This window comes from Macaca nemestrina, chromosome 11 (assembly GCF_043159975.1).
Source record: "Macaca nemestrina isolate mMacNem1 chromosome 11, mMacNem.hap1, whole genome shotgun sequence".
Taxonomy (NCBI): Eukaryota; Metazoa; Chordata; class Mammalia; order Primates; family Cercopithecidae; genus Macaca; species Macaca nemestrina.
The window spans coordinates 116,956,714-116,980,509 of record NC_092135.1 but is presented as its reverse complement, the minus strand read 5'-3'; the positions used below and the strand labels follow the sequence as shown (position 1 = coordinate 116,980,509).

Below are 23,796 nucleotides of genomic sequence, written 5' to 3'. Positions count from 1 at the left end.
TTCCCACCAAAGTGCAGTCTGGGCTACCCGTGGCCCTGGGCTGGCTCAGCATAACCCAGAGGGGTCCACAGGGCGGGGTGCAGGGCCTGGAGAGACCCACGCGGCAGTCTGCAGCGGGAAAGAGAGCTGGACTTTAAGGCCTTGAACTTATTGAGAATCCAGCCCTTGACTCCAGATGTTCTAACATCCACACAGACCGTCTCTGAGCTCTTTCTGCTCTGAGTGCTGTGTGCATTGGAGGAGTGAGAAACTGAGGCACAGCGGGATGGAGTACTGAGCAGACCTCTTCTCCCCATATTGTCTGGGGCGGAGAAGCTGGGCTAGAGTCCGAAGCTCAAGTGAAGGACCCCGGGACCAGGGACAACCCCAGGGACCCCGCCCCCTTGACCTGCCCGCTGTCCCCACCCCTGGCCGCTCCCCAGGCTCCGGCAGGGGTAATCAGCTGCTGTGTGTTGCTGTAATTGGCAGCGCAGACCCGGCCTGGCGCAGGGGCTGGCGAGGGGCTTAATTGCAGGGCTTTGGCCAGCAGTCTAGGCTGCAACTCCACTGGGGGGAAGGGAGCGGGCCCCTTAGCTCCGCAGGCCTGGCTTTGGAGGAAGCCAAAGGCCTTTGGGTAGGTAGCCGGGGATCCCTTCCCCGGAAACTGGGGTTTCGTGAGTTGGGGGGAGGTTGAACCCCAGCGAGGGTGAAAGGCGGAGGAGCGGGATGCCTCGGGAGAGCTGCGGGGGTGGTGGGGGCAGATTCCAAACTCCCCACCCAAACCCCAGAAGCCCTGGTTAGTCTAGTCCGAGACTCCTCCCTCATTCTGACCCCCCTCCCCTTTCTGCTGCCCCGGTTACCCCCCTTCTTGTATCCCCAGGGCGCTCCCACCCTGGGGAAGAATGTGCCCTCCTTGCGCACCCTTGCCATGGCAACGGCACACCCCCACCCCCGCGCACCGCAGCAGCCGGGCCTGGCCCCGCGGGCGGCGAGAAAAGAGGGGGGGGCGGGCGCCTCCCAGCCCCGAGGACACACCTCGGCTGCCCTGGTTACCACAGTAACCGGGGGCATTCCAAAGTGCGCAGTCGCGAAGTGGCAAAGGGCTTCCTCACGATCCTATACCCCCCAACCCACTAGCAGGGGTTAGCGGCTCCAGGGAAAGACCTCCTCTGCGCCAACCCTAACTTCCAGGACAAGGTCCAGAGAAGAATCATGGGGTGTCCCAGCTTCCATACACCGCAAGCCTAGGGAGCAAAGGCATCTGGGGCCCCTGAAAGCCTGGCACCTGAAAAGGGATACCCCAGTCGCCAGCTTGTCCTCCTCCCCCACCAAAGCTCGAGGGAGGCGCTGGCAGCAGGAAGCTGGGGAAGGGCCCGGAGGAGCGCAGGCCCCACAGCCGAACGGTGATTACAGGGACCTGTCCCTCCCGCCCCCAGCTCCCACTCTCATTAAGTCATTTTTTCCCCTGTTGGAAAGTCCCCGTGCCTTGAGCGCAGGGGCTGGGGCGACCGCAGGCAGCTGCCGGCAACCACATGAGAAGTGGGGGGAGGAGGAGAGAAGGGGGCTGTGACTAGAGCCTGGCCACACTCCAAAGTGGAAGGCCCCCTGCCGGGGGCTAGCTAGGGGCACATTAATTTAGGGGAAGTAGAGGGAGCTCCGGGATGACCCTGAACTTGCTTCTCACGCGCCGGGGCTCTCCTACAACTACAAGTCTACCTTTGAGTGCCTTTACCCTGGACCTTGGGTGACTGCAAAGCAGGATGCCTGCGTTCTGATCTCATCCCAGCCTGGCTGCCTCTCCCTGACCCTTAACCCCACCACTACCTTCTAATCTGTCCACCACCCTCATTCTGTTATTTCCCTTCCTCCTCCTCCTTTTTCCTCCTGCAAGGAGGTAACCTAGCGCCCATCAGGTGAAAGGTGTTGGTGGCAGGGGATGTCCTCTCCTTCTCTGAATGATCTCTACCCACCTTCTGTCCTCATTTCCAAATCTCACCCCCGATCCTTCCCAGGCTGTTGGCAAGTTCTTCCTCCCTTCTAAACTGCACCCTCCCACTTTATTCCAGCCCATTTCCCCTATTTCCCGTCAGTTTATTGATCCCTGCCACACCCTTCATCCAGTATGCATAAGCTCAGTGCCATTTGGGCCCCATTTTCCTACCCTCCGTCACCTCCACATTTTCCTAATTTAGGTTCCTTATCAAGTCCCATACACCCCTTTTCAACTGTGGGCGTCAGCTTTCATCCCAGAACTCATCAGCTTCTGGGCTTCACAAGTTAGGTTAACACATATCAGATCACCTTGACTTATGTCATTAAAGCATGTCCCCTCCCTACAACTCCGGGTCCAGCCTCCTGCCCCACCCAACTACCCACCCCTCTCTCTGCACTGAACACATGCTTTGCAGCATGGCTGCTCCTACCTTATTCCAGTCCTGATCCTCTACCTCTCATCTTCAGTCTCCCCTCCCCCAGCTCGGTCCTCCTTAAGCCTCGAAGGCAGAGGAGGGTTAGGCTAGGACTAATGTTGCAGTGGACACTGCTGGGCATGGCAGCACCCCCTCAACCCCAGGCCTCCATTTACCCCACCTCTTCTCTCCTCCTTTCTGGGATGGGAGGGAGGAAGGGGGTGGAAAACCCAGCCCCCACAGCTCTCCTAGGTGATCAAGAGGAAAGGAATGAGGCAGGTGTGTCTGGTTGCTCCTGCCTACCCCTCCTCCTGGGGGACTCTCACCCGCCCGCTTGTGGGGCTGTCTTTTGGGGGATGGGGAAAGAAACCCTGTCCTCCAGAGAAGCAGCAGAGCTGAGCATTTGGAAGGCCCCACTACCATAGGCATGCCTGCGAGCTGCTGGCATTTGAAGGGGAAGGAGATGAGGGGCAAGCTCATGGGGGCAAATCTCCCAGCTGGTGGGCCTACTGGGGTGTATCACTAAGAGGCCCCCCTTTCCTTCTCATTCCTACCCAGGGGTAAGGAGACATGGATCAGGGGTGGAAAATATGGAGAATTTGTGCAGGCTGGTCACTGGGGAAAGGAATAAGTCTTCGTCCTTGCCTGGTTCATCAAGAGGGGTGCTATTCTAGGGTAAATTGAGGCAGCCAGCAGGATGCCCAAGTGTGAGCAGCATGAGGCCTGGATGCAGTAGGTTGTGTTCTTTCCCTGAGATCCTGACCTCACTCTCCTCTCCACTGCCCTCCTTCTTGAGGGTCTGTTCCAGAAAAACATCAGATCCAAGAACCAAGGAGAGTGCAACACTGGACACAAACTGCTCAACAGTGTCCTCATGGGGACATGAGGGTGGGGAGGGATTGCTGACCTGCTAAGGAGCACCCTGATGTGGGGATCTGGGAGCACAAGAGACCCAGGAAGAATGTGCCCCCTGTACCTTACTTATATACCCTGCCTGGACTCAGAGAGACCAGAATCCAGACAGTGAGTCTCCGGGCCCTCCTCCGCCACCCTTTTCCCAGCCGCGCCTCCTGGCCCCACCTGCTCCCCGGGGCGCTGGGCTGGGCTGAGCTGGGTCTTGCCCAGGATTACTCCTCTGAGTGCCTCCTGTCTCTGCAGACAGTTGCTGCTGGGCACGGCCACTCGTCCTGGCTTGTGGCAGAGGGCTCAGGCACAAGGTGGGCGGTTAGAGCTCTGGCACCAGAGCCCTTCTCAACATCCCCACTGCTTCCAACCAGTCCAAGCCCCATCTCTGATTTAGAAGATAGTTGTTATTCCTCACTGGCTTACCAGCTGTCACCTCATCCCCTTCAGCCTGTTCCCCATCAGCGATCCACGTGAGACTTGGACCATGACACTCCCCTGCTTAAGAATCTCAAGGTTCCCATTCCTCTTTAATAAAATCCCAACTCCTTACCTTGGCTTAGAAAGACACACGATGTGACTTTTGCCCACCCTCTGAATACTTCCCTTGCTAGTCTGTCCCTTGATTTCTTCACTGCAATCACAATGGCCCCTCTGCTGTTCCTCCAGCAGGCAGAGATCTTTCTCAGCTCACACTGTCTGCCTTCATATGGCCTCTGCCTGGAATGCCCTTACCCGTACTCTTTGCATGGCTTATGGTGCAGGTCCCAGCATGGGTATCACCACTCAGAAAGGCCTTCCCTGAGGAACCAGCGGCTTTGTCTGAGGAGCCCCACTCCCCACAAATCCCCCTACACCCAGCAGCCTGCACACAGCATTGTCTGAAATGACCTTGTTTGTATATTTACTTGTTTATTGCCCATGCCTCCCCCCAGCAAGAATGTAACTTCCAAGAGGACAAGTGCTGTGTCTCACTTATATCTGTGGCCCCAGTGCCTCACATTGCCACCCCCACGCCCCCCAGAGTGCCGCAAAGAGAGTGCAAAATAAATATTTGTTAAATGAATGATGAGGGGAATGGTAGGGGAGGGTGTCTGGGCCGTTTATGGAATTACTTCAGCTCAGTTATGTCTATTTCTTTTTTTTAATCCTCCTCTCTCTGCCCATCAGCTTCTATTCATTCCCTACCTCCCATCTCCAGGGAAGGGGTGAAAGGATGGAGACAGACTGAGGGGTTGCCTGGCTGACGCTTGTTTTAGTGTATGGGGCAAACCCCAGCCCAACTGAACTGTCTGGGCTTAGGGGAGGCAGGAAGAACCCAGTAAGTCCTAGAGCCCACAGAAGTGAGTGGTGGGGTTCAGACAGGCCTGGACTGTCCAGCGATCACAGACCTCAGAGCTGAGAGGTTCCTGTAAGATCATGTGATCCAATCTCCTCTCCCAAGAGCCAAGGCGATGCTGCCTTGCCAAGGCCGTAAGCCTCAGAGGGCCAGGCTCCAGGAGGGGACCTCGTTCAGGGCCCAGGGGACCCCGGGCCGCTCACTTGCAGACGCTGACCCACTCGGTGATGCGGCACTCTTCGCAGACCACGAAGCAGCACCAGTGGAAGCGGCAGTGGCAGCGCTCGCTGCGCGTCTGGCGCAGGATGTTGTGGCCGCGGCCGCAGCACATGCTGCTGCAGCCATCCGAGCCCGCGCTGCTCTTGTTGCACAGGCGGCCCACGGTGCCGGCCGAGTCCAAGCGCGGCTCGCGCTCGCAGAAGTCGGGTGACTTTTCGAAGTAGACCAGGTCGGCGGGGCTGGCCCGGCGGCGCGGCCCGGGAGCGCCGGGAGCCGGCGAAGGTGCCCCCGCTGGGCCCGGCTCCAGCTGGCCGCCGTTGCGGTTGTGCGGCCGGATGAGCGTGGCGCGGTGGAAGCGGCTGCGCAGCAGCGCCCCCACGGTGCGGAACTCGGGCGTCACCTGCCAGCACGTCTTGAGCTGGCAGCTGCCTGACGTGCCGTGGCACTTGCACTTCCGCCGCATGTTCTCCATCACTGCCTGCGGAGGGAGGCACCGTGAGGGGTGACATCGGCGCCCAGCCCCACTGCCCTCCTCCCAGCGCTGAGTCTGGCCTGCTTCTGAAACCCACTCCCATTATACAGAGGCAAACGCTGAGGCCCCGAGCGAGGGTCCCACAACCAGACAGTCAGAAAAACTTCTGTACCTGCTCTTCTGCCTCTGCCTCTCCTACCCACCTCCCACCAGGCCAGGCCCCGGGGGAATTCCCACCTTCCGGCTCCCCTCCTCTCCTGCCCGCCTTTCCAGCAGCTGCAGGGGGCCCTTGGGGCTGGAGGCTCTTGCTTCCTGAAGGGGGATCCCAAATCGGCAGGGAAATTCCCTCTCCTGCCACCCCTGGGGTAGGGGCCAGGAGCAGGAGGGTGCTGGCCCCGTTGTATCTCGCTCCAGGTTGTGTGTGTGTGTGTGTGTGTGTGTGTGTGTGTGTGTGTGTGTGTGTGTTGGGGTGGGGGGCGGTGTTCAGTGAGTTTGAGAAAGCCTTGGTCCCCCTCTCAGTGCTTCCCCTTCCCGTTCCCCCTACATCTCTTTGTAGAGAGCCAAAGGAGGGGCACAAGTGCTGGGGAGACTGCCCCCCGATTATGCTGCCTGGGACTCATTCTGCACTATGCTGAGACCCATGGTTCCTCCTAGGAAAAGCCAGAGCCACCAGGGGCCAAAGCTCTACCTGAATATAGAAAGGAACCAGAGAGAGCCAGGCTCTACAGCCCAGTGAAAGTGGAGAAGCCCTCAGGCCTCCAAGGGAGGTGGTTATGGGAATGAAACCTAACCACCCCCAACCCAGCTCACAACCTCGTCTAGCGTCTCCTCACTAAGAACCCTTTGACATTTTCACCAGAAACCCCATAAGAAGTTGGCCACATCCCCTCCTTTCCCTCAGTCTACTCTGAAAACACACTCTGAGACAGGGACAGCAATGATCCAGGGCCCTTAAACTTGGGCAGTAGGGCAGGGCCATAAGAGAGGGTGCCTTCCCCTCGAGGTCTGAAAGGGCTTCTCAGCGTGCATGTGCAGCCTGTGCTGTCAGCACCACGTGGGAACCAGCCCAGTGCCTCCCCAGGCCAACAGCTCCAGAACATCTGCTTCCCACGGGCAGCAGCCATTAATTAACCAGTTTAACGAGGAGGAGGCACCATTGGTATGGGCTGGGATGGCGGTGAAGCTTGGGAAAAGAGCTGTACAAGGCAGGCTGGGTGGGAGCTGGACATGACCCAAGGGTAAGTGTGCCTCAGTTTACCCCGCCTCTAAGTGAGGATGGGAATTGCTGAATCAGCTTGGAGTCTTTGTGCAGGAAGATGACCCATCGTGGGCTAAGAGGCCAAGAGAAAGGAGGGTGAGATGGAGAAGGTGCCAGCCAGAGTGAGAGGAAGCCAGGAAAAAGGCCTCAACAGGCTGGGCAGAGTCAAGAGAAGGGATGATGGAGGTGGAATGTTCAGGAAAGGACAGTGCTGAGCTACCATGAGAGCCAACAGAGCATCAGAGTGCAGATTCAACGCTGTAGAACAAAAGAGCACAGGCTCAGAGGTCAACTTCCTGGGGATGAATGCTGCCTGGACCACCTTCTCACTAGTTGCATCATTTTGGGTAAGCTTCTTGGTCAATCCGTGCCTCAGTTTCCATATCTCAACATAAGGTTAATAACAGTGCCCACCTCATAGGTAGTTGTAAGGATTAAATAGGTTAATATGTAGGAAAGTGCTCAAGACAGTGCCTAACACATAGTAAGCAATCGATAAATGCAACCTATTACCCCTTTCCTTTCTTCTACTTTTTTATGTATGTGTGTATGTATTTGTTTTTAATGAATGACCTTTGAGGTAGTAGGAGCATTTGAGGACAGAGGATAAAGGAGGAAGGCACCGTAACACAGTTCCCCAGTGAACCCTAGGAACTTCACTTACACCCCTTACTTTGCAGGAATCCCTCATTCTAGACTGCACAGAAAGGCTGGGAGAGATCACCGGATCATGGAACATTAGCATTGTGGGGAACCTTAGGGATGATCTAGTTCAACCTTCTCACTCCACAGGGGAGGAGTCAGATGGCAGTGCCAGGCCTAGACTCCTGCAGTCCTGACTGCACCCCTGTCCTTTCTCCTGGGTGATCTCCCGAGGAAGTAGGAGGAGCAGGTTGCTCAGCAGGTGGTATGCTGATCCAGGGCAACAGGGCTTGTTTCAGCCTTGTATCCCCAGGCCTAGTCCAGTGCCTGGTGCACAGGGCATACTCAGTGCATGCTTGTTGAATGAGTTAGACAGGGTCAATGAGAAGATTGCCAAGGTGTGACGTGCGGGAGCAATGTGGTCCTCAGAGGAGAGATAGGCCTGGGCAAGGGGTAGGCCCTAGGCAAAGGGATTTGAAGCAGACCTGGGTGTGGGGCTCTCACCTGCCTCCCAACTCGGTTGTTGTGAAGCCTCATTCTTGCGTGGATGTCTCTGTGAGGCTCCCGGGAGTCCAGAAAGTCCTTAGAGAAGCGCTCCCCGAAGCCCATGTCGGGGCTGCAGCCGCCCCACTCCCAGGAGTCCTGCAGGCCTGGGCTGGCTGTGGGCAGGGCTGGGTGTTCCGGGACCCCATGGCTCAGGCCCTTACCACGCTGCAGTGCGTCCAGTTGTAGGCGGTGCAGCTTCCTACGGAAGGCCTCCTCATCCCCTCGCCGGGACGCGTCGCAGCCACAGGCCTTTAGTTTGCCCAGGGCACACGCATTGGACACGGCGTGTACAACACCAGCTGCCGCGATGGCGTAGGCAAAAGCGCTCTCTCGGAAACCTGTGGTTAAAGACCCAGAATACATGGACTCTGGAGGGGCCTCGACACCCCATTCTCCAGCCCACCCTTCTCATCATCCCAAGGAGAAACTGAAGCCCGGTATGTAGGAGACAGTGTGTGTTGTTAGATAGGGCTCAGTATGCAAGGACAGTATGCAAGCCCAGTATGCAAGGACACAGAGTCAAAGAAGGGCAGCAATCATGCCAGAAGCCAGTTCTTCTGCACACAGAACCTGGTGGGGTGGGAGGGAAGCTTCCCAATAGCCCTCTGCTTTTTGTATGCCCTTCTCCTATTCTTTAACATCACCTTTAGTAAACTCAGAATTTGTGTGTCTACATCTCTACTGTAGGGCAGAAAGTATCTGCTAAACACATTCTTTTTACAATCAGGGACTTAATCTACTACCTTTCACGGTGGTATCTGCAATTTTAAAATAAGCCCACAGAATGAGTGCAATGTTTAACCTAAAGAATTCATTGCCAGTGATGTTGCTGGTGGGAATGTAAACTAGTACAACCACTATGGAAAACAGTGTGGAGATTCCTCAAAGAACTAAAAGTAGAACTACCATTTGATCCAGCAATCCCACTACTGGGTATCTACCCAGAAGAAAAGAAGTCATTATATGAAAAAGATACTTGCGGCCGGGCGCGGTGGCTCAAGCCTGTAATCCCAGCACTTTGGGAGGCCGAGACGGGCGGATCACGAGGTCAGGAGATCGAGACCATCCTGGCTAACCCGGTGAAACCCCGTCTCTACTAAGAAATACAGAAAACTAGCCGGGCGAGGTGGTGGGCACCTGTAGTCCCAGCCACTCGAGAGGCTGAGGCAGGAGAATGGCGTAAACCCGGGAGGCAGAGCTTGCAGTGATCTGAGATCCGGCCACTGCACTCCAGCCCGGGCAACAGAGCGAGACTCCGCCTCAAAAAAAAAAAAAAAGAAAAAAAAAAGAAAGAAAAAGATACTTGCACACGCATGTTTATAGCAGCACAATTTGTAATTACAAAAACATGGTACCAGCCCCAATGCCCATCAACCAACAAGTAGATAAAGAAATTGCGGTATACATATGTCACAGAATACTCCTCAGCCATAAAAAGGAACAAAACAATGGCATTCACAGCAACCTGGATGGAATTTGAGACTATTATTCTAAGTGAAGTAACTCAGGAATGGAAAACCAAATATCGTATGTTCTCACTTATAAGTGGAAACTAAGCTATGAGGATGCAAAGGCATAAGAATGACACAATGGACTTCGGGGACTCGGGGAAAGGGTGGGTGTGAGGTGAGAGATCAAAGACTACACATTAGGTACAGTGTACACTGCTCGGGTGATGGGTGCACCAAAATCTCAGAAATCACCACTAAATAACTTATTCATGTAACTAAACACAACCTGTTCCCCAAAAACCTATTTAAATAAATAAATAAATAAAATGATATTTCATATACACAATTTTGGGGGAAAAAAAGAATAAATAGTCGATGATGAAATTCCAGGCCTGAGGAGATGTCAATGGGCAGCAGGGTAAGTCAGAAGAGATGGTCAGCTCCTAATGCTCCCTGCCCCAAGACAGCCTGATAGGTGCATGCCCATCTTAGGCACAGCATAGGACCTTCCCTAATGACCAGACTCCAGAGGCAAAGAAATGGGTCACCAGGGCTTCCCCTTCCTTGTCCACAGGACATCCCTGAAAGCCACTCAGAAATGGGTGCTACCCAGCCACCTTGCCTGTGATCCATCCAGGTCAGCTGAAGAGGCTGTTGGAGGGATGCTAGAGGGAAGCCCAGGGTCCTGCATGGGGTCTGGCATGTAGCAGTGTTGAACATGGAGAAGGAAGGGCAAGCTGAGGCAGATACCTTCCACCAGATGTTCAGGAGGCACAGACTCTCCCTGACCAAGCCACTCTTGGGGGCTGCGGTTGGGCCAGCCTGCCCACTGGCTTGTCCACAATGCCTTCCTTCTTGGTGCTCCAGCCTGAGCCTTTCTCTGGGAACACCTGGACCTGTGGCAGGGGGAGGCCTACTTGCAAAGGAGGGTTGCATTATCAGACATGCAGGTTATCTTTTGCTTATTCTGCATCTGAGAATGGACCAGCTAGGAACAAGTTCTGGTACAAGTCTCCGACCAGCCTCCGCACACCAGAGAGAGGGCAGGCAGCAAGAGAAGCCAGAGGCCTAGGCCAATCCACCTTAATCCTCACCTGCTGCATCACAGAGCCCTGTCCTCCCCTTCCTGCCAAAAACACAAACAAACAAAAAAAACAACAAAAAACAAACAGAAAAACAAAACAAAAAACAGAAAGAAACAGAACAAGCTGTTTAGTAGTTAAGAACTGATTCCTGAAACCAGTTTGCTTCAAATCCTGGCTCTTCCACTTACTAGCTGCTAATAGCTATGTGACCTTGGCCAAGTGACTTAACCTCCTTGTGCCTCAGTTTCCTTATCTGTAAAATAGGGCTATTATCTGCCTCATTGTTGTTCCAAGAATTAAATGAATTGGTAAATTTAAAGTGCTTAGAATAGTGCCTTACTAATTGAGGAAGTATTACTCCAACATTAGCTATTACTGAGAAGTTCTTTCTCCTATCTGACCTCACTCAATCCTGCTGCATTTTTTGGGTCATTGTTTTTTGTTTCACCCTGATCAGGGACAAAGCCCAGCAGCTCATGACCCATTTTAGAACAGGTCACTTGGACCACCAGATGCCTGTGAAGCAGACTGTCTCTCTCTCTTTCCAGCTTATGGTATCTCAGTACATTTTTCCATAAGGAATTCAGCTATGAGCAGAGAAGAGGGGTTGGGGATGGGGCTGGAACCTTCTATGGGGATACTGGGAATTAGCAGGAGATGCAGAGGAGTAGAAACTGCCCTGGGAAAGTGGAACCTAAGGAGAAGGAGGATGGAACCAAGCTCCTGGGAAGCACACCCTGCATTTATCCCTTGCCTTTTATCTGTGGAACTCTGAGCACTTCTCTTATTGCTAGGGAGTCATCAGCCTGCTCCTAGGACACATGGCAATACTCAGACCTCCAGAGGCAGCCCAGGCCTCAGAAATCACCTCCACACAGACACTGCCACCACTACCAAACACACACACATTATGCAAAAGGAGAAAACACAGGTCACAGGGGCTATGGAGCTGCATCCAGACCCAGCTCTCCCAGCTCCCAGGTCTGGCATCTTTCTATTGTAGGACATGCGACTCCATGGGAGTCCTGCTGCTGAGAAGGAAACCCAGGTAGCTCAGTTTCTAGTTCCTATCACCTTGTCTGTGCATGGCACCAGGAAAGAGGATGAGGTTGGTCTGGGGAGGTGTGCAGGGCCGACCACCATCTTCTAGGCCCTGTCACATTTAAGGGTAAGCCTGGGGAAATCTGGAGAAATGTACCCCACCGCTGCAGAGTACACCCCTACCCTGTGCAGCTAAAGACACCTTCCCTACACCACCCTGTGGCCTCTGAAAGCCGTCATAGCCACGTGCAGAGGTGACAAGGCAGGGCCTTTGTGGCCACCCACTGCTGCAAGTATCCAGGCCTCATAGAAGTCCAGCCCACTGGGTCTGCCCCCAGCTCCTGTTCAGGGCCCCAGTTTCGGTTCTGGCCCCAACTGTCTGGGGCAGACACAGGCACTGTGCCATCTGGCCAGCTGGAGGGGGAGCGGGTGGGGCCATGGCCAGCTGGGCTGCCCGGAGCAGGGAGAGGGGGGCTCGTTAAGACACACAATTAGCCGCCCTGCCTTTGATCTGGGACAGGGACTGCCAGTATCTAAGTGGAGTCAGCTGCTGCTACAGGCCACAGCAGCCAACGGCTGGGAAGGGGCTGGGGGAGGAGGTTTGGAGGGCAGGGGAGGGTGGAGGAGAGAGGATTCAGGAGCCAATGGAAACTAGAAGGGGTTAGAGAAGCTTGAGCCCTACCCATTCAAGTCAAAGAGGGAGGGAAGGGGAAAGGTCTGGTCTCCATTCTCTCCATGCAAATAATGTGCGCATTGCTCATGTGCCTGGGCAGAGAGAGAGAGACTAGTGTGCATGTGGGAACACTTAGGCGTGACACTGAATGGAGCCACACATATGTAAAAACAGGAGTAGGTGTTTGGTGTGTGTGTGTGTGCGCGCGCGCGCACGCACATATGCATGTCAGTTTCATTTCTTGGCATGCTCTTCCATTGCACCAGCTCACCTCTCTGGGTACACAGTGGGACTTCATGTTGGCCTTGCAACTTGGGAGATAGTATAAAAGGGGATTGGGTGCACACTTTAAAGTCAGCTGGCCTGCATTTGACTCCTAGCTCTATGGCTCACTTTCAAGCTGTGTGACTAACGGCAAGTTACCCAGCTTCTCTTAGCTTCATTTGTAAAATGATACTAATGATAGGACCTACAATATGGGGACTGTTTGGGGGTCCTAAAGCACGGATAAAATGTGGTTGAGCGGTGCCCACACAGCAGGTGCTTAGTATATGTTGGCTAATTAATTGGGTATCATTAGAATAATAGAACCTTAAGTGATCCTGGGATATGAGTGCCCATGCCTTGGTTTCCCCATCTGAGCACCACCCCAATCCCTGGAGGCCTAGGCATAAAACCAAGAGGATAAATGTAAAAAGGAGGTGGGAGAAAAACGAGCCAGGGCCATGGAGAGCAGAGCCTGGAAACCCACGCTGCTGGCTTCCCCTGGGCTGGGAGCATGGCTTCAGGGCCTCATGCCCTCTCTTTCCATCCGTTCCAAATGGGTCTGGGCCTTAGGGAAGACAGTACCTAAACTGTGTGAGAGCTCCCAGGGCCTGCTGTGTGAATCTACTACATTTCCCTCCATCAAACCTCTCCCTGACCTCTCCTCCCCTCTCCCTCCAGTGCTGAGCCCAGCTCCCAGCTGCCCCCTCCTCAAATTTCCTCCAGTCCTCGTGTCCACAGTGAGGGAAGGGGTTCTCTGTTCCTCACAATGATCCACTCCCCTCTACCAGATGTTCTGCCCAGTACCCAGCCCAGGAACCAACCATCTAGATTCTTAGCACGAAAAGCTAGGGCTACCAGTGCCATTGGCACTAAGGTCATTGCTGCTCCTGAACTAGGTGAAGCAGCCAGCATGGACTTGGGGCCCTCCCACAGCTTTTTCTGACCCTCTCTCTTCCTACCGGAGGCCCCTGTCCCTGTCCCCCGTGGCCTAGGCTCCAGCACACCTTCATCCCCTCTGCTTGGCTGGGCAAAGCCCTATTGCATGCCTCGCCTTCCCAGGTTTGTCCACTTCACATGCTCAAGCCCTCTTCCCCCTCCCTCTATCAAAACTCCATCCCTCCAGCCCAGCTCATCTCAGGGAAGATGTCAGGACAATTCAATGATAGTAACAGCATTAAAGAAGGCCCAAGGGACCCAGGACCCCAACCCAAGCAGTGTCTGAAGTTTAAACATGGCAGAATCCACATTTAAGAGGATCCTAACCCATTGATAACATGGGTCAGAAAAGGCATCAGCACCCAGACATTCCACTTGGAGGAAACGGAGGTCACCTGACCCACACAATGGGCAATGTGTAACTTGGAAAGAAAGGAGATTCCTGGTGGAAGGAAGTAGACCAGGGGCTGGTTGACACCGTGGATGGCTTCATGGGATTCCAATTTAGCTAGTCCTCCAGAAGATGGGCCAAGATGGACTGAGAAATGACTGCCCCCAGGAGGATTAACCTGCAGGTGGAGTCAGGGGTGCAGTGGTGGCCAGTGGAGGAGAGGATTGGCAGATTTATTTCCAGAAGCCCAGAGTCCCTTCTGAGAAGCAAGAGGTAGAAATGAGGTGTGAGGTGTAGCAATGAGGGGCGTTGATGGGGAGCTGGGGAGCGGAAACCACAGAGGTAGGCCAGTGTCCTGGGGCCCAGGGAAAGTGCCCAGCCCCGCTACTGCGGCTGGAGCCGGGCAGCCACTGTCCCACTCCCTCCCCATGCTGAGCACCTCCCTGCCCTGGCTAGCCCCGGCAAGTCGTCCCTCTCCAGCCCTAACCTCCTCCCTCCACCCGTCCCCCCAGCTCACCTCGCGCTTATTAAACTGCAGGTGAACCCGGGAGCGCCTGGCACCCAGCCAGCCCTGCGCTGTTCTGCCGCTCTGAACTCTCCCCCAGGCTTCAAAGACCCCAAGGTCCTCCAGCAGGCCGCGCGGGCCTGACCCAGCGAGGCTCTCAGGGCACCTGGGTTCACTGGGTCTAGAGGGAACAGGAGGACAGAGGGGATACCAAGGCCGAGGAGAGGGATGCAGAGCTTGCCTTGCCTCACCCGAAGCTGCAGAAGTTAGAACCTCCGCGCCTACCCCGGTCCCCAGCGGGCAGAAACCAAAGCCAGGGCTACGGAGTCCTCATGGGGTACCCGAGGGCCCCGGAGGGAAACGCGGCTGCGGAGAGCGCGGGCGACCTAGAAACCAGAGGGTAGGAACGGGCGCGCGGCGGCGGTGAGCGCCGGCCCAGCCCAGCCGGGCATGAATGGTGCCGAGGCCAGTCACTTCGTGTCGGCGCGCGGGCGGCGGGAAAGGAGGAGAGTGCGGCCCGAGCTGGGCAGGACCCGGGGGTCCCGGGCAGCCGCTCCTGGACGGCTGGAGGGGCGGGAGGGGGCGGGAGCCCGGGGCAGGGCGGGGGGCGCCCTCTGAGAGCGGCGCGGCTGGGGCCGGGAGCCGTCTGCCGCGGCCCGCGGGGATTAGTTCGCGGCTGCATGCCGCCACACGCGTCGGGCTGGGCTCGGCCGGGTAGAAACAGCGCCCGGGGCGCGCGGGGGAGGGAGGAGGGAGCGCGCGGGGGCGGGGCGGGGCGGGGCGGGCGGCCTGGGGCTCGGGCTGGTGGAGGCTGGGGTGGCCCCTGACTTGGGGGCCCAGGGGATGCAAGCAGGGGCCCTGATGAAAAGGGAAGGGCCTCGGCTTTTTGAGTTTTCCGAATTTGAGGTACAGCCTGACTCCCCAAGAAGCCTCAAGACCCAAGGCTACGAGGTGTATGCGTACCTCTCCTACTCCACCTCCACTGAAAATTGGACAAGACCTAAGAAGCTAGGGCTAAGGGGTGCCCACGATGTCCCACACAAGCCACTGAGAGGGGAGATAGATACCCAGCTAGGCCCATCCCAGAGGCAGGGCCCCCATCCTTCCCAAAAGATCTGAGTAAAGGCCTGAGATACCAGGCCAGTAGGTGGGTGCGAGGCAGAAGTGAGTGACAAAACCTCCTGCCGTCCCCAGCCCAAGCCACTCTGGTATTGTTAGGGTGGGTCACCCAGAAGTCGGGGAGGGAGGACAGGGAATGGGCTGCGGCTCCTCTGAGCTGTGAGGGGAAGAGGAGTTGACAGGCCTACCAGGCCTGCTGGCAGGAGCCACTACACACAGGCACACACACACGCAGCACCTCTGATTCAGAGAGGGTTTTCCAGAGGCAGCAGGGATGACACACAGGCTGGTGGTGTCCCCCGCCGGGAAGAGCTTCTGCAGTAGGGCAGACTTTTTACCTGTCCAGGCTGCCTCCACCTGCACCATTGGAAAAATTCCTCAACCCCTCCTCATGCTGATTCTGGGTTCTTCCTCATGGGCTCCCCATCCTAAATGTGGTTTTCTAAGTAGAGGGTAAGTAGAGGCAAGCGACAAGTACAGATATTTCCTGGGTTTGAGATATGCAGTGTCAGTGATAGGGCAGGATGACCCAGGAGTCTAGTTCTCAGGCATGGAACCTGCCACTCTCAGCCTAAACAGCCCAGTCTGGAGACAAATTTGCCCCATTTCTCTGTCCCCATGGCCTGAGACCAGGAAGAGGAAGGAAAGCAGCACGGCCAGCAGATGGGCATGTGGGGATGGGAGGATGCCAGCTTGAGGCAGTGGGTTAGAAAAGGCTGGGAATAGATTCTGAGGTGGAGATGCTGGATGGGGCAGGCAGGGGCAGGGGTGAGGGGTGAGGGGCAGGGTCAGGGGCAGGGGTGAGGGGCAGCTACCTCTGCTGAAGATGGGACTTTCATAGGGGATCTTGTTGCGAGTCTCCAGGCTTGAGCAGTTCCAGCGCTGGTCCCTGAATTGGTGTTGGCATTCGTGGATAGCGATCTGGATGCCCTGTATGGCTGAGGCAGCCACATCAGGGTGACGCACACACACCTCCATCTGCCGCCGGCTCAGGCCTGGCAATGTTAGGCACACTGTGTTGGCATTGAGCACAGGCTCCGGGGGGAGGCGGAGGTCCAGAATGTCATTGGGTGCTGACCTGCAGACATGTGGGGTGGAGTGGGTACGTGTTTTGGGGGGACCAGGAGATCCCCATCTAACAACACACACTCTGTCCCAAAGGCCATAATCACTCCCTCTTCCAACCTCTGCTTCTGAAGGTTGGGCCCATCAGTACACTCCTCCACATTCCTGTTTCCTTGACCTCCTCACAATCATCCTGCTCAATGCGACTCACTCAGCTAGCTGCACACCCACACAGGTAAACGTGCAAATGCACACACATCCACCATGCTGTGGCCACAGTATTTCCTATGCACATTCCCAGGCATAGATGCCCATACACACAGGGTTCCCCAGGAGCCCACTCCCACAGATATGTTTCAGTCACATTCACACAGACACATCTCTGCACACATTGTGGTAGACACACAAACCCAACCCCAGCACCCTTACACACATGCACACTTCATCATAGTTACAAACACACACACAAAGACACTCCCATTTACACATGTGTTCATCTTAACATACATTGACCCATGAGCTTTCACATGCACACATGGGCACATACAGAAACTGCTGTTTACCAACACAGTTTGCTGGGATCCTGGGCTCGATTGAAAACGCACACACACACACACACACAGCTCTTGCAGCTGCAGTCTCTCACTGATCCCACCTGGGCTACCCTCTTCCAGCCTTCCAACCCCTGCCGCTACCTGGGGCTGAGCTGCAGGAAGGAGTGAGGCAGCTTGGGCTTACTCCTGGGGTGGGGTTGCATTCCCCCCACAGGACAGGAACTCCAGACTGGCACTTGCTCCCCTACACACACACCTCCCCTCCTAGTTGCCATCATACTCCTGGGCACTGCCTTGTCTCCCTGGACTGCCCATATCCTGTCACCAGTCCAACCCCCTCCTATGAGGGAGCTCACTGCCTTTGGTTGGGCACTAGCACTTGCCTATGACCCTGTCCCTCCCTTCTTCCAGGGTCCTCTACCCCAGCAAGAGCATCAGAGGCCCCTGTGGGGGGCCCGGGGTCTCAACTCTCTAGGAGGGCGGAGCATGAGGTGAGGGCTCACCTGGGCATGGCAGCAGCCAGCAGCAGTAGGAAGAACAGGAGCACCCAGAGCGCTGGCCGCGGCTGGGGCTGGGGTCGGAGCCGAAGCCAGGGGCGAGGGTGGGCGCTGCCCATGGCGCGCAGGCCCTGACGGGCTGGGAATGGGGGGCTCACAGCCCGGTGGGACTGGAGAGCCAGGGGCGCCGGCGCATGATCGGCGGGGGGTCGGGGCGGCTGCGACACACAACTCCGACTCGGGTCAGGGCTCCCGGAGCAGACGGCGCCCGCCTCCCCGCTCCATGGGGCAGCACCCCCGGGCACCGCCCTCGGGGGGGGCGGGGGGTGAAGAGCGGGCGAACCGGGCACCTCCTGGCACAGGGGTCCGGGGAATTTCCCGAGGCCCCCCCGCGACAACTCCTGGTGCCTCTCAAGGGTAAGGGGGGCCTGGAGGTGCAGCGGGCTGGGGACGGGAGGCTGGGGTGCCGGGGAGCCCTCCAGCGCAGCGCCGGGAGCCTGCGCTTCCGAGGGCGTGCGAGGCGGGCTGGCAGGGGCGGCGCGGTCTGTGTCGGGCCCCACTGCCTGGAGAGTAAGTGACTGTCCCGGCTCGGGGAGCTCTGCCGCCTTCCCTTTCCTCCCCCCACCCCACCATTTAGTGTCTCAGGGCTCTACCCCACGTGACGTCACGCGGCGGGGCGTGGAGGCGTGTACGATTCCCGAGGCCACTGCGTCCGCTGGGGACTGGGGGTGGGAGCGTCCCTGCTGAGGGCAGGAAAGGGAAAGGTGTTGGGGTCTGTGCGCGCGTGCACAGGAAGAAGCCTGTGCGTGGAGCGCGCTGGGTTGTGTGGGGGATATGTGTTACCGCGAGGTGTGTGTGCCTGGCTGAGACGCAGCTGCTGGGGAGCGCCCCCACCCCACCCCAACACACACACCTGCAGGGGCTGGCGGAGAGGGGCCGGCCTCTCTGTTTCGCCTCCCCGACCAGAGGAGGGACTTCCCCCAGGCCTGCCTGGTGTTAGGCAGGTGTGGGCTCCTGCAGAGGAGTTTGGCAGCCTCTGGCTTCTACTCTCCTTTGCTGTGTGACCTTAAACAGGTGCCTCCTGCTCCTGCTCACGGAGACACCCCTGCCCCTTTGTGAAATGCGGCTCATAGGAACCACCTCGTCTCCTCAGTGAGCCCGGGGAGGCAGCAGTGTCAGGCCCCCAGTAAATGCTTGCGTAGGAGCGCCCTGGGTGGCACGCCCTGGGAGGAGGCGTTGGAGAGCCTTTTAACCCTAGAAGTGGCCCTTGAGATAGTTTACTTAGCTCCCCTTTATTTCACAAGAAAATATCGAGGCTCAAAGAGATCACACAGCAAATTAGCGGAAGAACTAGCACTGAACGCAGCTCTCCTGACTCCCAGCGCAGCAGCTGCCGCCCCAACACTGAGTGTTGCCTGCCTGCGCCCGCAGATACTGTCTTGTCCTGGCCCTCCCTGGCCCCACCTGCACATGGTCCTCTAGGAGCTCCCTAATACCAGCCTCCTGGCTCAGGTCTACTTCTCGCTGAGATATTTTCCTGTCCCTCCACCCCAACTGAACACTGGGCCCCTCCTCGATATAGGGCAAGTGTGCTGGGCCCAAGCAAGGGCCTGAGAGCCAGAAGGTAGGGGAAAGGCAGCTCTGCCTTCTGTTTCTGCTGCTAGCCTGGGCCTTAATAGTGGATTCTGCTCCTGCCCTGTGCCCTCGGCATCCTCCTCTGTAAAATGGGCACAAGCCTCCCACACTTTACACACACGCCCCTCTCTCTGAAGAGAGCCCCTGCTGGCTTAGGGACAAAACTATGGGAACCTCTGGGCTCAGAGACAAAAAAGTGCCCATTCCTGGAATTGCCCATCCCTGGGGAATTGAAGGGGGGGTGGGGCCCTCCTTGTCCCCAGACTGTCAGGTGGTGGGGGCAGCCTGAGCAACAGCAGGCTGACGGCATACTCCCCCCTCCTTTCCCCCTCATCTCTGCCGGCAGCCACCGCAGCTGTCAGGAATTAAGGGCTTGAGGCTGCTGGGGGTGGGGGTGGGGCAGTGCGGGGTGGGGAGCAGTCTGGCTGGACTGCAGGAAAACAGCCAGGGGCAGCAAGCAGACTGCGTCAGCCAGAGCCTTATTTGACCCCAACTGCCCCCTGCCCTCCCCACTCTCCCCACCATGCTGCAGAAACGGGGACAGCTTGGGACTAGCATTTGGGAAGGGTAAGTGGTAAGGGTAGGGGTGGGACCAGACTCAACACAGGAGGCAGGCACCAGCCCAGGATGGGAGAAGACACCAGCAAGCTGGAGAGTCATGTTCTCACTGGCTGTTGGGGATACTGAGGCCCAGAAAGAATTAAGAACATGACACAGGGAAGGGATTCTTAATCAGCTTGCAGATGTCCTTATTCTCCATCCTCCACTCACACTAGCATTTCCCACGCTTGATGCAGCACAAGTATCCCCTGAGGTGGGCCATTGCGGGAATGCAGATTCCAGGCCCCATGCAGTTGAATCAGCCTTTCCAGGGAAAGGCCTGGGGGTCTGTCTTTCTAGCTAGCATCCCCAGTGATTCTGATGGGGACTCCTTTTGGGAAATGCTGCTGACCTGGTTGAGGAGCTGATTTAGTTTCCTTTGGCATCTCTCTGATGAGGGGGGTCTCTTTGCTCCCCCACCTCCACTGTCTGTGAAATACAGAGATGCAAAGGAGACAGAGAAGACCTTTTCTTAAAAAAAACAACTCAGGAGGCAAATAGTGATTCCTGAGGCTTGCACTCAGGCGTGGCTCTGCCCTGGTGTCAGGAGGGTCTAGGAGTACCCAAGTCAGAGCACTTCTCAGTGAAGGGAGGGGAGGGTCTGTGTCAGTCCAGAGCCTTGGCAAGTATGTAGGTGAGGCCCAGAGAATGTCTGCAGCTGGGGTTCCAGCCCCATATGACCCACACCATGGCCAAGCCCCTATCGGCACCCCCTAGTCCCCACCCTGGCCCTGCCCTGGGCCCTGGCCCTCAGCCCAGCCCCAGCCCCCGCAGCCGCCGCCTAAGACCACAATTACAGGGGCCACTGGGGGGCGGGGGAGCACTGGGGATGAAAGGCAGCTTGGAGAATGGTTCCAGCTGTGGCAGCTCTGGAGAAGGTCACAGGGAGGAAGGGCCGGGGAAGCATGGGGGTGAGAACAGGTGGGACCCTCACAACCCGAGCCTAGACCAGTCCAGCCCCAGCCCAGTCCTGGTGCCCAGCTGGAGAAGTTTGTCTTGGGGTAGAAGAAAGCCAAGGAGCCACAGACCAATAGGGGGGCTCTTCATTCCGTTGTCCAGGCCTTAGGGGCCACCAACCCTCAGCAAGGTAAGGGGGAATGGCTTGTTGCTCCAGTCTCCCCAAACTCCTAATGTATTTGGTCATTGAAAGAGAAGGGAAATGTTCCCCGAGCCCATGGTCTCAGGCTGATCCTAGGCCTTCCACTCGGCCTCCTCACCCATCTGCCTGTGTTCTGCCTGTTCCTGATGTGGTCACACGCACATCTGGGGTGCCTCTGTGCACTTCCCCCATCTCCCCAGTTCCACATGTCCCCTGCCACTCAGCCAGCAGGGGACTTTGATGGCTCAGACTGCCTGGGGCTGAGCAGCTGGATGAGCAGGGGTGGGTGGTGGTGGGAGCTCTACTTCCGGCCCCTTCCCAGGCAGCAAGGAGAGAGCACAGATCTATCTCAGGGCTCAAAGAAGATGAGGCTAGAAGTCCCAATGGTGCCTCCCAGGTCATCATTCCCAATCTTCATAGAAGGCAGTGCCCAGACGCCTTCAGGGCTTGGTCACAGAAGATGGACTAGTAACATGTGACCAGCAGTTTAAAGATGGAAGTGCATTCTCCCAATGTGCTAAAAAGCAATCAGGGACCCCTATTAGGTGATAGGAAGTGCTCAGAAAGGTTAACTGATTGACCAAGGTCAAGCTAGCAAACGAGGCATTTTTCATTGTATCATACTACTTCCTCTGAATTCCTTTTTTTTTTTTTTTTTGAGGCGGAGTCTTCACTCTGTTGCCCAGGCTGGAGTGCCGTGGCACCATCTCGGCTCACTGCAAGCTCCACCTCCCGGGTTCTGGCCATTCTCCTGCCTCAGCCTCCGAGTAGCTGGGACTACAGGCGCCCGCCACCGCGCCCGGCTAATTTTTTGTATTTTAGTAGAGACGGGGTTTCACAGTGTTAGCCAGGATGGTCTCGATCTTCTGACCTAGTGATCCGCCCGCCTCGGCCTCCCAAAGTGCAGGGATTACAGGCGTGAGCCACCGCGCCCGGCCTCTGAATTCCTTTTAACCTGCCTAGGGTGGTGCCAGTTCATGCCACTTTCCCAGCTTCCCTCTCTGGCATTGTGGAGGAAGATGTCCAGCATCATCCACCCTATCTCACCCCCTGCAGGACCCAGCAGTGGTAGAGACCGGAAGGCTGGCATCCCAGCCCTAGGTCTGGGCCTGCCCAGACGTCTCAGACAGTCTGGAACCCTAGAAGCTTGACCCAAGCTGTTTGTAGGTCCTTGCTTCCTTTCAGTCCTATCCTCTCCTGCCCGCCACTCCCTTGAGTTTCCCAGATGTCCTGCAGGTCCTGTCTCTCTGTGTTAATAGAGAAGCTGGGCTCCGCATGCCCCCTGGTGGTCTCTGAGAGAAGTGCAGGAGTTTGGGTTTTGGGGTTTTTTTTTGTTTGAAGATAAGAGCAGAGCTTTGGGGAAGGCAGATCTTATAAACCTTGCCCTCAGGGAGCTTCATTTATCCTCTATGTGGACCATAATGTATTTCCACTGTCTCCTTTGGTAAGTTAACAGAGTTTCCTTTGGTCAAGGAGTTCTAAGTCCAAATTCTCCATGACTTCTCTGAAGCCCAGACATTTGACCCAAGGGAGCCAAGAAGAGGCAGAAAGGAAAACCCTGGTGCCTCAACCTTCCCATTGCAGCCTGACACCCCTCCCCACCATGAGCCTTGAGGGTTGAAGCAGGCTAGGTCACCAAGTGAATGCAGGGGCACTGCGGGGGAAGGACAGGGGTCCTGGAAGCCACGGTCTGTCACATCCAGAATAAGCTCCCTTTCCTTCTGTTTTATTTGAAGAACTGTGCTTTGCTCCCGGTGCCCACCCCGCCCCCCTGTGGTTCTAGAGAGGCTGTCAATTGCAGGCATCTCCCTAGACATCATCTCCCTGGACACCATTATTGGTTCAGGAATAGGCAAATGACCAAGCTGAACAGAAGTCCTTGGGACTTCTGTTGGAGACAACTGGGAAGGTCATTCTTCCTTTTTTTGGATCTAAGACTGCATATAGAGCTGTCATGGAGAAAGTCTGCAGGAGGAGACAATGAGGACAGTATGCCAAGAGAGGCAGAGATAAGCAGAAACAATAGATGCAGAGGTGAGGGAGAGGGAAGGAGATGAGAAAGAAGCCTGTGACACCATGTGAGCCCCTGGGTTCAGTTGTACCTGAATTCAAACTAACCTCTGGACTTCCCTGGTATAAGAGCCATTCATTAATTCTGTTTGGCCTCAGCTAAAAGTCAGGTACCTTCATTTGCAATCAGGGCCTGCCCAATATCTGCAAAGCATCATATGTCTATCCCCATTCTCACAGTAACTATCATTTATTAAACATATGTTTGACAAATTATGTATCATGAGCTATGCTACAGTCTTTCATATCTCAAAAAAAAAATTATCCCAACAATCCTGCGAGGGTGTGGGACAGATTATGATGGCTGCAAATTCTTTGCCACTCCTCCCATTGAGAGGTGGAATTAATTTTCCCTCCTTTTGAATTTTGCCTGGCTCTGTGACCTGTTTTGACCAATACAGAGTTACAGTGATGCTATGTAACTTCCAAAGCTGGACTTAAGAGACTTACAGCTTCTGCCTTCAAGTTTGGTACACTCTCTTTTAAAAGCCAGTCTTGGCCAGGCGCGGTGGCTCACGACTGTAATCCCAGCACTTTGAGAGGCTGAGGCGGGCAGATCACAAGGTCAGGAGATCAAGACCATCTTGGCTAACACAGTGAAACCCCATCTCTACTAAAAATACAAAAAACTTAGCCAGGTGTGGTGGCGGGCGCCTGTAGTCCCAGCTACTTGGGAGGCTGAGGCAGGAGAATGGCATGAATCCAGGAGGCGGAGCTTGCAGTGAGCCGAGATCCTGCCACTGCACTCCAACCTGGGGGATAGAGTGAGACTCCGTCTCAAAAAAAAAAAAAAGTCAGTCTTATGTAAGAAGTCTGACTATCCTAAGGCTAACATGCAGCAAGAAAGCCCAAGTTAGCCACATGGAGAGAATGAGAGCACAAGAGAAGCTCTGTGTCCTAGACATGTGAGTGGGGGCTTCTTGGACTGTCCAGCACAGCACAGCCAATACTGCAGCAGAATGCAGCCATGTGAACCCAGGCCAATGGTTCTGCTGCATTGAGCGGACTTACCGAGCTGAGTTCTGACAAATCATGACCTCAA

General features: G+C 56.0%; 1 protein-coding gene across 1 annotated transcript; it reads right to left on the bottom strand.

Moving 5' to 3' along the window:
• Window positions 1-2,795: 2,795 nt before the first annotated feature.
• LOC105481233 (Wnt family member 10A) lies at window positions 2,796-18,181 on the bottom strand. Its single transcript, XM_011740664.2, has 4 exons — window positions 17,357-18,181; window positions 16,050-16,312; window positions 7,725-8,104; window positions 2,796-5,326 (listed from the first exon to the last, which is right to left on the bottom strand). The coding sequence occupies exons 1-4, from the start codon at window positions 17,467-17,469 to the stop codon at window positions 4,829-4,831; spliced, it is 1,254 nt and encodes a 417-aa protein (XP_011738966.1). The 5' UTR covers window positions 17,470-18,181; the 3' UTR covers window positions 2,796-4,828.
• Window positions 18,182-23,796: the final 5,615 nt, after the last annotated feature.